The sequence below is a fragment of the Bison bison genome, unplaced genomic scaffold (genome assembly GCF_000754665.1).
Source record: "Bison bison bison isolate TAMUID 2011002044 unplaced genomic scaffold, Bison_UMD1.0 scf7180017864312, whole genome shotgun sequence".
NCBI classification, from domain to species: Eukaryota; Metazoa; Chordata; class Mammalia; order Artiodactyla; family Bovidae; genus Bison; species Bison bison.
Genome location: NW_011494884.1, coordinates 3,343,619 through 3,357,840, shown reverse-complemented (window position 1 = coordinate 3,357,840; position 14,222 = coordinate 3,343,619). Strand labels below are relative to the sequence as shown.

Genomic DNA, 14,222 nt, shown 5'->3' with positions numbered 1-14,222 from the left:
GATTTAAACTCCAAAACTGCTCCCCTCACATGGACAGAGGAGCGTGGCAGGCTACAGTCCATGGGGTCGCAAAAGAGTAGGACAAGACTTAGCGACTAAATGACAACAACCGTCTCCCCTCCCAGAAAACAGAGATCAGGGTGGAATTCCTAGTCGGCTCACCTGGCAACAACCACCTTCAGCCCCCACCGCACTGAAGTCCCAGAGTCACTTTATTAACATAACAATAGGCGCCTTTGTCATTTTTCATCTCTTAGGAATTTCCTGTGGTTTTCGGAGCTCTGAGCCAGAAATGAGGATAGGGACTAGGACCAATCATATAGAATTTTTATTACAAATCGCAACGTCACACCCTTCAGTGACAAAGAAACAGAATACATTATCTGGTGAATCATGGATGCAAATAAAATGGAATAATGAATTGATTCCAAAATATATTTGTGTGCGCTTAGTCCATGGCGTCACAAAGAGTTGGACATGACTCAGCAACTGAACTGACTGAGTGAGTCACTCAGTCGTGTCCAACTCTTTGTGACCCAATGAACATTAACCCACCAGGCTCCTCTGTCCACGGAATTCTCCAGGCAAGAATACTGCAGTGGGTTGCCATTTCCTCCTCCAGGGGAATCTTCCTGATCCAGAGATGGAACCCAAGCCTCCTTCATCTCCTGCATTGGCAGGTGAATTCTTTACCATTGAGCCACCTGGTAAGCTCCCCATCCAAAAAACATAGACATAAATCCTCAATTCAAAGTGAGGATCTCCTACCTTTACATAATATTTTGTTCTTTTGTGTGTGTATGTGTGTGGTACACAAGAGGGCTGAACAGAAGGAAACCACAGAGAAGGGATGAATTCATTCAGCTTTAGACAAACCTTCACAAAATCTAGCTGGTTCCCTCCTCCTCTCTCTGATCCCTCCTGGTTCTCATTCTCTAAGTATTCTTTCTGTGTCTTGAACATGTTTTATCAATATGAATCATAGACTCAATGGATATGAGTTTGAGCAAGATGGTGAAGGACAGGGAAGCCTGGTGTGCCACAGTCCATGGGGTCACGAAGAGTTGGACACGACTGAGCTACTGAACAATAAAATCACTATGAATATCAAATAGTTTAGTTACTTAGACACATGTCTTTCACTCCCAAAATGTGGGAGGCTCTTCAAGAGCTGATGTCACTTCCCATGTATCTGTGTATCCACTCCCCCACCACCCAGTGCTGGTCTTGCTGCTGTCACTGTGTTGATCCTAAAGAAAAATATCATATAGGAATAGTCCTGAGGAATAGGAGCCACTCAGCTTTACCATTAAAGCAGGGATTCAAAATGAAAGTCTATCAGAGGCAAAATGATAAGACATATTTCCAGAAATGGCACTAGTCAAAAGACCAATAAGAGCATTCACATCATTTTTATTGAATCAAAAACCGTCTAGAGACAAGTGGAAAAAATAATTTATTACAGGTTCTCTTACACATGAACATGGAACATTTATACAGGTTATCAACGTGCTGATAGGAAATGCTATATTTAAAGACAAACATTTTTACACAAAAGTAGTGGTCCTGTATTTTATAAAGATAGATATTAATAAATTATCAGAGATAATGAAGAACAACAGGTGATGATTCCAACAGGAATGCACTCTATGTTGAAATTAAAGTAACTTTTCTCAAGATGGCACCCTGGATAGAATCAAGTTCTTGTGAGCTAAAACAAAGGAGCTCTTTTCTGGGAAGAAAGGGCCAAGAGGGGCTCTGACCAACCAAAACACCCCAGCTGCGCTTCCCGCTTCATCCTTGGATGTAGTTAGAGCCCCTAACATTTACTCCAAGCTAATGCAATAGCTCATTGTGAAACAGTGCTGCCTTCACCAACAGCTGCATGAGGTTAATGAGATTTATAATGCAAAGGATACAGTGCAAAGGACAGCATTTTAGAGGAACTGTAATCGCCACATGATCTGAATGAATAACCTAATAGTTTAATAGCAAAGAAGTATATTCTCTATTTCTGAAGGGAAATTAACATAATTCTAAATAGACACTGTTTTCTTAGCATGATATATGGAGTCTGAAAATAAATGGCATTTTTCCCCTAAAATTCTGAAATCACTCCTTTAGAAAACGATTTCTATAATGATATGCACCAACACAATAAAACCTTTTTATATGTTATAGTCATTAAAATATACACATATAGAGACACTGAACAGATGTGGAAAACCATGATATATATATACACATGGCTGAATACTGTTCAGTTTCATTTAATTAAATTCACCAAATATTTACTGGGTGCCCACTACTTGAAAACCACCATGCCAGGCGATGCGTAGTCGATCTGAAGACATGTGAAGCTCACATCAGCCACACAAAACCAAACTTCAGATAACATACTAAACCTCAAAAATAATCAAAAGCAGAGCTAAAGTTGAATAATGAATAAGGAAAGAGATACACAGGAGAAAGGCTTGGGGAAACATGAAAAGGACGGAGGGATCACTGGTCCTGGGCATGGCATCTGTTAGGGGTAGACTGGACCTCAACCTGCGATCTTAACCCCACAGTCCAGGATTCAGTTTTCATCCTGCTCCGTTTCCTTTAAAAAGTCAAGTAAATAGGGGATTAGTTTTCAGTGATAAGAAAGCTTGTAGGATTCCTCAAAATATTTTCTTTTTTTTTTTAAATAAAATTTGCTCTGCATTCATATCTACCACTTTTTTAAGCCGTTCCCACCATCAGGTTGGCTGAAACAGCCACCCAAATAAAAGGAACAAAGCTTCAAGCAAACTAATTTATCAGAACATCTGGAAGCATGCTAGTGCCAGAGTAAATTATTTTAAGTGAAAACAGTGAAAAGAAGATAAAGATAAATATTTTACAACTTGGCATTTCATTCCTTTTACGACTTCTATTCTAAAAGCATTTTTAGGGAATGTGCACATCCAGGAAAATACATACCAGGAGTCTCTCCCCTTCTACAGAACCAGTACATCAACAGGGAATAGAGCATCGGGCTTGTTTCTGACGCAGCCCACTGAAAGAGGGGCAAGGCTGGTGGGACCTTGGTGTCGTGAGCCACAGTGGGCCACGGGACCCCTGAGCAAACCCCAGTGCTATCCCCCAGCACATGGGTTCTGGATGGAGTACAGCCATAGCATGAGCACGAACCTATAGCTTCCCTGAGGAATTATTTAGATTCTAGACATGCATAAATCACTCTTCTCTCGAGATCAGTCCTGGGTGTTCGTTGGAAGGGCTGATGCTGAAGCTGAAACTCCAATACTTTGGCCACCTAATGCGGAGTTGACACATTGGAAAAGACCTTGATGCTGGGAGGGATTGGGGGCAGGAGGAGAAGGGACGACAGAGGATGAGATGGCTGGATGGCATCACCGACGCAATGGACATGAGTTTGAGTAAACTCCGGGAGTTGGTGATGGACAGGGAGGCCTAGTGTGCTGTGATTCATGGGGTCGTGAAGAGTCGGACACAACTGAGCGACTGAACTGAACTGAACTCCAGGAAAGACCCACCAGGGACTAGCATGTCCAAAGATCCCCAAACATTCCACAAGGTGATGGTGTGGCCTTAGAAGGATCTGGAGCATCGTGGTTAGGAAACCACCCTTGAAGATGGTCATGTTGTCTCAGCCCTGGCAGTGACCACATGGCAACCCAGGGCACTGGGGAGGGGGCCAGGGACGCCCCTCACCGCCCACTCACTTGTGGGGCTCCAGCCAGATTACGGCAGAAGAACCAAAATCAGGGCTTCTCTCTCTCCAGTGCTTTTGGTTTTAATTTCATTAAAGGACAAAACTGTCAGCCATCAGGTCTCCCCTAGCAGCTGCATTGTTCTAACCAGCTCACTAATGGGTCAGTGTTTCCGCTGCTGTACTTACAAGTTCATGTAAGCAAGAATTCTTTGCAAATGAAACATATTTTCAGAGATTATGATTTAGCTCCCCATATTCATACCCTGTCTTTAAAAAGGAATTATACTCTGATGAGTCATACCTCTGTTCCTGTATTTTTTCTGGATAGAAACCAAACTTGCATTGGCTCCTTTTTGCCCTTCATGGACACGGGGCCTCTGTGCTCCAAATGGAATTGCGGGTCTGAATTTTCTGGTGTCATGAGACATCTAGAAGGGGACAGGGAACAGGCAGAGAAGCTTGCTGTATGGTCGCACAGAGAAAGTAACATACATCAAAGTTATAAAGAGAGACAGGAATGACACACAGTAAATTATTTAAAGGTACCAAGGCTTTAGTAAAAATACCACAGCAGAAATCCCTAAGAGTATGTAGAATCATTTAAAATGGAAATAATGACACAATCTTCTCAAATAAAAAATAAATAATCCCAAGACTTCCCTGGTGGTCCAGTGGTTAAGACTCCACACTCCCAATGCTGGGACCCCAGGTTTGATCCCTGGTTGGGGAACTAAGATCCCACATACCATGGTGTGACCAAAAAAAGAACAACACACCAGTTTTTTGTTTTGTTTTTGTTTAATTGAAAAATAATAGTAATCCTAAAAGCAGAGTTGATAACTGTAAAAGATAATAAAATCACCCAGGGAATTAAAGCAGCTGCAAAGAGACATTTTTCAAGTCAGTAGATACCTAGATGTGTTCTCTAACCTGTATGTATATTCAGACACATTTATTTTCCCTTTTTCTCCAGTGGTTTCTGTTCGGCTTGTGAGGTTGACAGTGTTTCCAAAAAGACAGTAGCGAGGCATCCTCTGTCCTATGACTCCGGTCACTACCTCCCCTGTGTGGATCCCGATTGTTATCTGCAGAATCAAAGCTCTGGTTCAATACATTCAATAATAGGAATTATTGCTCACGCTAGACTAAAGAATTCAGAGTCATCATATAAAAATCATAAGAACTCTCTAGAACTCCAAACATATTACAGACAAAAACCCTCACAAAATCTGGCATGAGAGAAACATTCTTTGGAGCTTTCAAAAGTATGAATCTGGCCACTTACATTAGATTTAGGAAAGAGATTTTAAAAAATAAACCAGAAGGGACAGGGGGTTTTAATCTCATCCTCATGACTTTCAGCACATGGAATAAAGAAGGTAATTTCAAATAGATGGACAGATTTCCCATTTCTATGTAAGAATGTAATATAATAGGTTCAATAAAATATTAGTCTTTGTTTATACAGATGCCAAAAGGCACATGAAATGATGTTCAACATCACTAATTATTAGAGAAATGCAAATCAAAACTACAATGAAGTATCAGTTCACACTGGTCAGAACAGCCATCATTAAAAAGTCTACAAATAACAAATACTGGAGAGGGTGTGGAGAAAATGGAACCCTCCTACACTGTTGCTGGGAATATAAGTTGGTGCAGCCCCTATGGAGAACAGTATGGAGGTTCCTTAAAAAACTAAAAATAGATCTGCCATATGATCCAGCAATCCCTCTGTGGGGCACACATCCAAAGAAAACTTTAATTCAAATACATATAACACAATGGAGTATTACTCAGCCATTAAAAAGAATACATTTGAATTAGTTCTAATGAGGTGGATGAAACTGGAGCCTTTTATATGGAGTGAAGTAAGCCAGAAAGAAAAGCACCAATACAGTATACTAACGCATATATATGGAATTTAGAAAGATGGTAACAATAACCCTGTGTACGAGACAGCAAAAGAGACACTGATGTATAGAACAGTCTTTTGGACTCTGTGGGAGAGGGAGAGGGTGGGATGATTTGGGAGAGTGGCATTGAAATGCGTATAATATCATATATGGAATGAGTCGCCAGTCTAGGTTCGATGAACGATACTGGATGCTTGGGGCTGGTGCACCAGGATGACCCAGAGGGATGGTATGGGCGGGGAGGAGGGAGGAGGGTTCAGGATGGGGAACACATGTATACCTGTGGCAGATTCATTTCAATATTTGGCAAAACCAATACAATATTGTAAAGTTTAAAAATAAAATAAAAAAAAAATACACATGCACCTCAATGTTCATAGAAGCACTGTTTACGACAACCAGGACACAGAAGCAACTTAAGTGTCCACTGAGAGATGAATGGATAGGGAAGATGTAGTATATATATACAATACAATTTTACTCAGCCATAAGAAGAATTAAATAATGCCATTTGCAGCAACATGGAGGGACCAAGCATAGGAAGTGAAGTCAAAGACAAATATCATATGATACCGTTCATATGTGGAATCTAAAATTTGACACAAATGAACTTATCCCGAAACAGAAACAGACTCATAGACATAGAGAACAGACCCGTGGTTACCAAAGAGGAAAGGGGGTGGAGGAGGGATAAAATAGGAGTTTGGGATTAGCAGATACACACCACTATATATAAAATAGATACACAACAAGGACCTACTGAATAGCACAGAGAACTCTACTCAATATCCTGAATTAAACCATAATGGAAAAGAATGTGAAAAAAAAACGCACATACATATGTATATAACTGAATCATATTGCTGTACAGTAGAAACTAACACAACATTGTAAAATATACTTCAATTAAAAAAACATTAAAAATGTTTAATCTTTGTTGTCAAGATGCAATTCCTTATGCATAATGAATGACTAGCTGGTCAAGAATATAAATCAGTTGTACAAAAGGCCTATTACGACCATTAAAATACGTGTTTTACTTACTAACCTGAACAGATTCACCATCTACTTGGACCTGGCCAGCAATCTCCATCATATCCAAGGCCAGGTGGCAGATGGACCGTGCGTGGTGGATGCATGGCTCCGGCAGCCCGCTCACTGTCATGTACTTGTCCCCGACAGTCTCCACCTGGTAGGGTGCAGACCGGTTAGTACAAGCATGACTGATTCATGTGCCACCCTTACACAAAACATGCTTTTCCAATTGCCATCAATAACTTTCAACTTTCCTCCCCCGACTCTTAAAATTCTAATATATTCGATGCCAACAAGAAGAAAACTGGTCAGTATTTAAAATGTACACAACTGGCACTTGAAGTCTGATTACAGGCAGGGACAGAACACAATATTAGTTTTCTTCTAGTAAGTCCTAGTTTCTCGCCTTAGACATCCTTAGGACCCAGCAGAATAATTTATGACCCTATTCCCCCTCAAAACAGTGATGGTTTGATGGGCCAAAGCACCACTTCCCTAAGTTCAGTGGTTCATCCAGGTCATTAACCATTTATCTTTATGATGTGCTCACACCGTGTTACATTGTTCCTCAGGAAATGGCCATAAAAATAAATAGTCCCTGTGGCACTGCTATGACTCCAGATGCCTGGGGATGGTTTAGTTCACATTCTTGCCTTTACTAAGCAATATTCCACGGACTTCATTTTTTCAATGTTATAATTTTTTTCTAACTGAAACCATGGGCAGAAATGCCTTATGACTGTTTATTTCCAGTTGATGTTATCTAAAAGCAGGTCTGAGTCCCTGGCACCCCTCCTATGCTCCATGACTTCTCTACGGTGCAAAACATTTATACCTTTCAGTAAAAATATCTCTGGCAGGGCACTGAAACAAATGCTACGTTTATGTTATGTGTGATAAACCACGTGTACAGATTTATTCACATAAGTGCAAATAAGTTGCTAAATATTTTAACTAGGGAAGCATCTGCTCCATTCATTTGAGTTACAGGAAAGAGACTATTTTAGAACAAGAGGTAATTATTTAAGAAAATGGTAAACAATGAATGCATGAGAGCTGACTGTACCCAGGCTGCATGGCTACAGTCAGGGACTGTGACTGCCACACCATTGGAAGACAAGGTCTGAAAATTCAGAGTAATGAATGGCACTGCTTTCGGACAGGGCGTGGACTTGCCTTATAAACAAATGGATTTTTCCGGGAGTCCGTCAGAGTGTCAAATCTAGTGTAGAGGTCATTGAGGAGGTTGACAATCTTCATGGCCCCTTCCCCAGACGCGTGCTTGCTGCAGAAAGCATTGAAGCCCACAATGCCGCTGAAGAGGATAGTCACGTTGTCATATCTCTTTGCGGGCACCGGACGCTTGTGCCTCAGCTCGTTGGCCACAGATGGAGGAAGCACAGAATACAGCAACCTGAGATCAGGACAGAGCCATCATGAGAGATGCTGAGAGCTGCTTTAGTGCTTCTACTGCCCACTTTAGAGACTTCGGTGCCATATGCACAGTGAAGGCTCTGCTAGCACACTCATCATTAGCCACATTTATAAGTCAAGGCTAGAAAATATAAATAATTGGTTTGTTATAAACCAATCCAAACATCTCCCAATCCAAACCAATTCAAAGTATATCAAAATACACCAAACAAAACAACCAGACAAAACAAAGGACAGACACCAGGAAGCTGAAGTTGTTCTGTGCGCCTTGGGTTTCAGCACTCCAACTGTGACATTCATGGGATGAGAGAAGTCATCCCAGCATTTAGCTCTGCGGTGTGGCGGTGGTGGTGGAGTCGCTAAGTCGTGTCTGACTCTCGCAACACCATGGGCTCCCAGGGACACATTCACCTCTCAGGGGCAAGCTGCCTGCCTCAACATTTGTCACCTGACATGAAAAGAAACAGATTTCCCCAACAAGGACCTACTGTACAGCACAGGGAACTATACTCAACATTTTTTAATAATCTATAAAGAATCTGAAAAAGAATACACATGTGTAAATGAATCACTGTGTTGTAGACCTGAAACTAACATAACACTGTAAATCAACTAGACTTCAATAAAAGAAAGGAAGGACAGGAGGAAGAAAGAAAACAGATTTTCCTTCCTGCCTCACTTCTCTGTGGAAGAAACTGATAAAGCAGGTAAGAAACTGGTCTAGGAAAGAAAAGATCTCATTTTCATTGACAATCCTAAGACCAGGCCGATGGCACAAGACGACATTGGCACGCGGAGGAGAGAAGCAAGCACACAGGAGGTGAGAGCTGAGACCTGAGAGTCTCCTGGACTAGACAACTGGAGGAGCAAACGACACCTCCCAGCCTATTTCTCCCCGAAGCCAGCTGTCACTCAGGGCTAGGTTTAAGAAGCTGAGGTCACATTTTTTTCCTAGCTCCAGTGGAATTTCTTCAGTCTTTCATTTTCGCTCTCAAACACAGAACATTTTATAAAATGCTTTAAGGCTATTTTGAATATTACATGTGAACAGTAGCATGACTTCATTTCAACGAAAATTAGTAGTCAACGTTTATAATTAAATCACTTTGAAAATCAAATATCAACAAAGAGAGAAACCTAGGTGATTTTCCAATTTAACAGCTGAGCAGGATCTGAGAAACTCAAATTTAATAAATCCAGATGACTTTGAGCCTCAGTTCTTAAGCACTATCTCACAATGTATTATTTTTCATGAAGGAAGCTGTTCCACATACTAAAATATACAATTCTGAGTTGTTTCTTGAGCAGTAGGAGGGATTTTGAGTACCTGCCTCATCCCGTATACTTCAGGAGATTTGAAAAATACCTGGAAAGACTAAGGGGTTAGGGCTTCAAGGAAAGTAAAGTGATCTCAAATAAACTATTATTTTCATCTTCATTATACAGAGTAGGAGAAGTGAAGGAAGAGGCTAAGGACGAAGATAGACATTCACCTGGATTCTTTATCCATCTATGCTGTTGACAAACAGTTGACATGTTTACCTTGCATCCATCCATGGCAACAACACATGTATCAGTGTAAGAAAGTCTGATTAGACACCAGACATCACAGGAAGTGATTCTGCTACCAATGCTATGATGTCAAGTAGAGTGAAATAGTCCTACAGGAAGGAAGGTCAGGTCAATTCTCTAAGATTGCTTCCTATTATACAAATGTTAAAAATGAACACATAAGACCCTGGGTAAAATTTTCTTATGCAAGTCAGTGATTTTGTTCTTTTAATTAATTTTAATTAATATACTTCTAATATATCTCTATTCCTCAAGCAAGGCCAAGTGGTATGCACAATGTGTATTTGTTTAAATAAATTACTTGAAAATTAAATACGATCTTAAATGTCATTTGCCCACTATTTCAAAATTTAAAGCACCGTTCATAGTTTTGTATAGTTTTGTATTTTGATACTTTTGTTCGTGAGTCAAATTACAGATGTAATCACTGTCATCATAGATGACACTACAGTCTATCAGATTCATATCTGCCAAATTCTAAAATAATTTGGCATTCAAGAACTCTTTGAAAATATAATGGCCAAATCTAAGCTCACTGTTCAGTGTACCCCAGCACCTGGCAGCCTTGGCACAGAGAGGATTCTCGGTACACACTCCAGTGTGAAGAAATGGATGAACGGGCAGTCAGACTTGAAACATGCACTTGCGTTATTCTAATGATTTGCAGAGACATGATTTGTCGTATATTCTTTCAGCTTGGTTTGTAAAATTAGAAGACATATCCCCATTACTATTATGACTGATTTCTTTCTGTGTACCTGACAGATTTAAGTGACGTGCAAGAGTTTATTTATTTAGGACTCCATAACTGCGACAGGTTCCACAACTTGGAGTCTTTGTACAGAGAAGAACCCTTGTATGCTATTACTATTCAATCACTGAAGCGATGTTGCCTTGAAGCCTAAATTATATGTAATGTCCCATCTCTGGGCACTTTGCCTCCCGGGTGATAAGCATTAAGCTAAAATATCTTTATTCAGCTCACAGGAAATGTCCTGACAAGGCCCACCTGTGAGTGGCAGCAGGCAAGAAGAAATTAACACACCCCCTCTGGAGGCTGCTGGGAACCAGGAAACGCTTGGCTTGAGTCCCTCCCCTTTAAATTAAAAGAGCCTGAATTCTAACTCAGGCAAGACAGGTCTTTGGGACATGAGTTCACCATCTGCTCCATCTGCTGGCTTTCATAATTAAGTCTCTGTTCCTTGCCCCAACACCGCATCTCTGGATTTACTGGCCTATCATGCAGTGAGTAACCTGAGCTTGGACCTAGTCACAGTCTGTCAGCCTTAACCACACGAGAGCCGCCGAATCCACCATGCAGGACAGCCCTGTCGTCTGTAACCACAGGTTACATTCTTACGTGTCCGTCTTTTTCTTTTCATCTTCCAGGGCTCGTAATGTGAGCTGCAGCCTGTCTGTGAGGATTTCCAGTTCCTGGGTCAGCTTGTACTCCTCTCTGAACTGCTCTCCCAGGAGCACGAGGTCCCGAGTGGCATCGTGCAGAGGGATGTCACTCAGGTACAGCCCTCGCCGGGTCAGGTCGTCCAGGTTCATGACACTGTCATAAGAAGAAGGACACACAGTCAGACTCCATGCTTCCATGGCAACACCACATGGTTTCCGTCAAGGAGTCTAATCCTGCCACTGCGTGCCATTCAAAAGGTCAGGCTGAAGAAAACTCAGATAAAAGCAAGAGGAATATGACTTCATTCTTCTTAATATGTAAACATCTATCAAAGAGAAGTGAACTTGAAATGCAGTTGTGCCAAACTGCAATTTTTTTTATGCCGTCAGCCTAAATTAAAAGAAAATGTGAAAAGTTGCCTTATGAAACCCACTCAAGTTTTCTTCTCAAGGCTGTTATTACTTATTATTGCCAGAGGTTTTCCTCACTATAAAGAAATGAAGAAAAAGTTTTCTTGGGAATTCCCTGGCAGTCCAGTGGGGAAGACTTCGCCTTCCAGTGCAGGGGCACGGGTTTGATCCCTGGTTGAGAAGCAAAGATCCCACATGCTTTGAGGCCAAAAAAACAAAACATAAAACAGAAGCAATGTTGTAACAAATTCAACAAAGACTTTACAAATGGTCCACATCAAAAAAACAATCTTTAAAAAAAAGTTATCTTTCCTCTCTTTTACAAGGATAACAATGCTTCTTCTACAAAACTAGTTGATTGTCATCTTAGGGGATCTATGACTCTTGAACCTAGTTGTTTTCTCTTTCAGACATGATGACTGGAGGTTGACACCAGATTTATGACTCATCTTCAACATGAATTTTCTGTACTCTTGACTTCTAACATGTATTTTTACACACTACTCTAATTTCTGGCTCCACTTTCTTCTGTTACTCTTATTTTCTTTGGCTTATTTGTTTCATCTATTTTTGCTGAATTTTATGCATCTTTGTGACTTGTCATTTTTAGAAAATGTAATATTTATTGATTCAGTGAAGATCTGGTAAATTAAAAAGTAGACTGTTTTTTAAAAATTTAGACTTTGGTTAAAATATCTTAAGGTTACATTATTGGCTTTAATTATTTAAATGCCAAATAATTATTTCCAGTCATTCATAATAATAATTTCTCTAAACTGACATAATTGTGTTATAAATTTATTGAAGAATTTTGGGTGAATAAAATGTCTCCCTGAAATATATTCTCAGAATGTCCATTAAAAAGGCAAAAATAAGCACACCAGTAAAGGAAAATAAAACACAAAGAGTCCACTATTGACACACACCCCTCAGGAAAGAAGCCAGATCATCCACCAGTGGTTTCAAGACCAGCCAATTAGTAGAGAAAAAAAAGTCTATAAGTTTAAACTGAAAATGAATCACTAAAATGCTCATATTGAGAGAGAACATCAAATCATGTCATTGTTCAAAAAACTTACTATTATCTTAATGAGCTGTGTGCTTAGTTGCTCAGTTGTGTCCAACTCTTTGCAACCCCATGGACTGTATGTAGCCTGCTAGGCTCCTCTGTCCACGGGATTCTCTAGGCAAGAATACTGGAGTGGGTTGCCATGCTCTCCTCCAGGGCGTCTTTCCGACCCAGGAATCAAACCTGGGTCTCCTGCATTGGAAGCGGATTCTTTATCAGCTAAGCTACCAGGGAAGCCCCAAACTATCCTATCCTCTTGGAACTATACATTTTACAAGTTAAAGTGCGTTTAGTTGATCTCTTATGGAATGTGAGTACCAATTTTTTTATACACACGAGCAGTTCCCATATAAGAAGGCTTCTCAGGTGCCTCAGTGGTAAAGACTACACCTGCCAATGCAGGAGACTCAAGAGACTCAGGTTCAATCCCTGGGTCGGGAAGATCCCCTGGAGGAGAAAATGGCAACCTACTCAAGAATCCCATGAACAGAGGAACCTGGCAGGCTACAGTCCACAGGGTAGGAAAGAGTCGGACACGACTGAGTGAGCACACCCACACACACAAGTCCCATATAACAACTGGTGATTATATTACTATGTATCCTATTTCTGCATATGGTAATTAGCAAGTGGACTCCAAATTTCTGCCTGTACTTCCAAAGAAACCATTCTCTCCATGAATAAGAACTGTCTCTATTTAAAAGTTATCTTTCTACCAATGCTCAACTTGGAAAAAGGCAGAAGGAAAAGACATTTATTGATAGCAGATGCAAATACAGTTTGATCAATGGAGGTTATTAATAAAAAACATGAGTTTATATTCCCTAATTTTGTCTCTCTTATTTTCATAATATATTCTCAGGGGAAAAACCCCATCATTAGTCTTATATAATCTTTAATACCAGATTTGTTATTATAATAATTATTATTATATTAATATATTTATAATAATTATTAAAAATTTAAAGAAGCCTGTTACAAAATCCATTAATTTTTTCAGAAATTTTGAAACAATATTGTCAAGTGAAAACTGATTATTTGGACTTTAAATTTTTGATCAACATATGGAGGCTGAACAACACACTGCTGAATAACCAACAAATCACAGAAGAAATCAAAAAAGAAATCAAAATTTGCATAGAAATGAATGAAAATGAAAACACAATAACCCAAAACCTGTGGGACACTGTAAAAGCAGTCCTAAGGGGAAAGTTCATAGCAATACAGGCATACCTCAAGAAACAAGAAAAAGATCAAACAAATAACCTAACTCTACACCTAAAGCAACTAGAAAAGGAAGAAATGAAGAACCCCAGGGTTAGTAGAAGGAAAGAAATCTTAAAAATTAGGGCAGAAATAAATGCAAAAGAAACAAAAGAGACCATAGCAAAAATCAACAAAACCAAAAGCTGGTTCTTTGAAAGGATAAATAAAATTGACAAACCATTAGCCAGACTCATCAAGAAACAAAGGGAGAAAAATCAAATCAATAAAATTAGAAACGAAAATGGAGAGATCACAACAGACAACACAGAAATACAAAGGATCATAAGAGACTATCAACAATTATATGCCAATAAAATGGACAATGTGGAAGAAATGGACAAATTCTTAGAAAAGTACAACTTTCCAAAACTGGACCAGGAAGAAATAGAAAATCTTA

The 14,222-nt window shown here is 39.9% G+C and overlaps 1 protein-coding gene across 2 annotated transcripts in view; it reads right to left on the bottom strand.

Moving 5' to 3' along the window:
- Nucleotides 1-1,393: 1,393 nt before the first annotated feature.
- Nucleotides 1,394-14,222, bottom strand: part of GUCY1B3 (guanylate cyclase 1, soluble, beta 3) — a 63,034-nt gene continuing 50,205 nt past the window's right edge. For both annotated transcript variants that reach the window (XM_010852514.1, XM_010852515.1), the window contains exons 8-13: nt 11,036-11,233; nt 7,846-8,083; nt 6,683-6,823; nt 4,649-4,803; nt 4,020-4,146; nt 1,394-2,602 (exon numbers count right to left, since the gene is read on the bottom strand). In XM_010852514.1, coding sequence (XP_010850816.1) covers nt 2,579-2,602; nt 4,020-4,146; nt 4,649-4,803; nt 6,683-6,823; nt 7,846-8,083; nt 11,036-11,233 — 883 coding nt within the window. In that variant the 3' untranslated portion in view covers nt 1,394-2,578. The remainder of the gene's footprint in view (nt 2,603-4,019; nt 4,147-4,648; nt 4,804-6,682; nt 6,824-7,845; nt 8,084-11,035; nt 11,234-14,222) is intronic.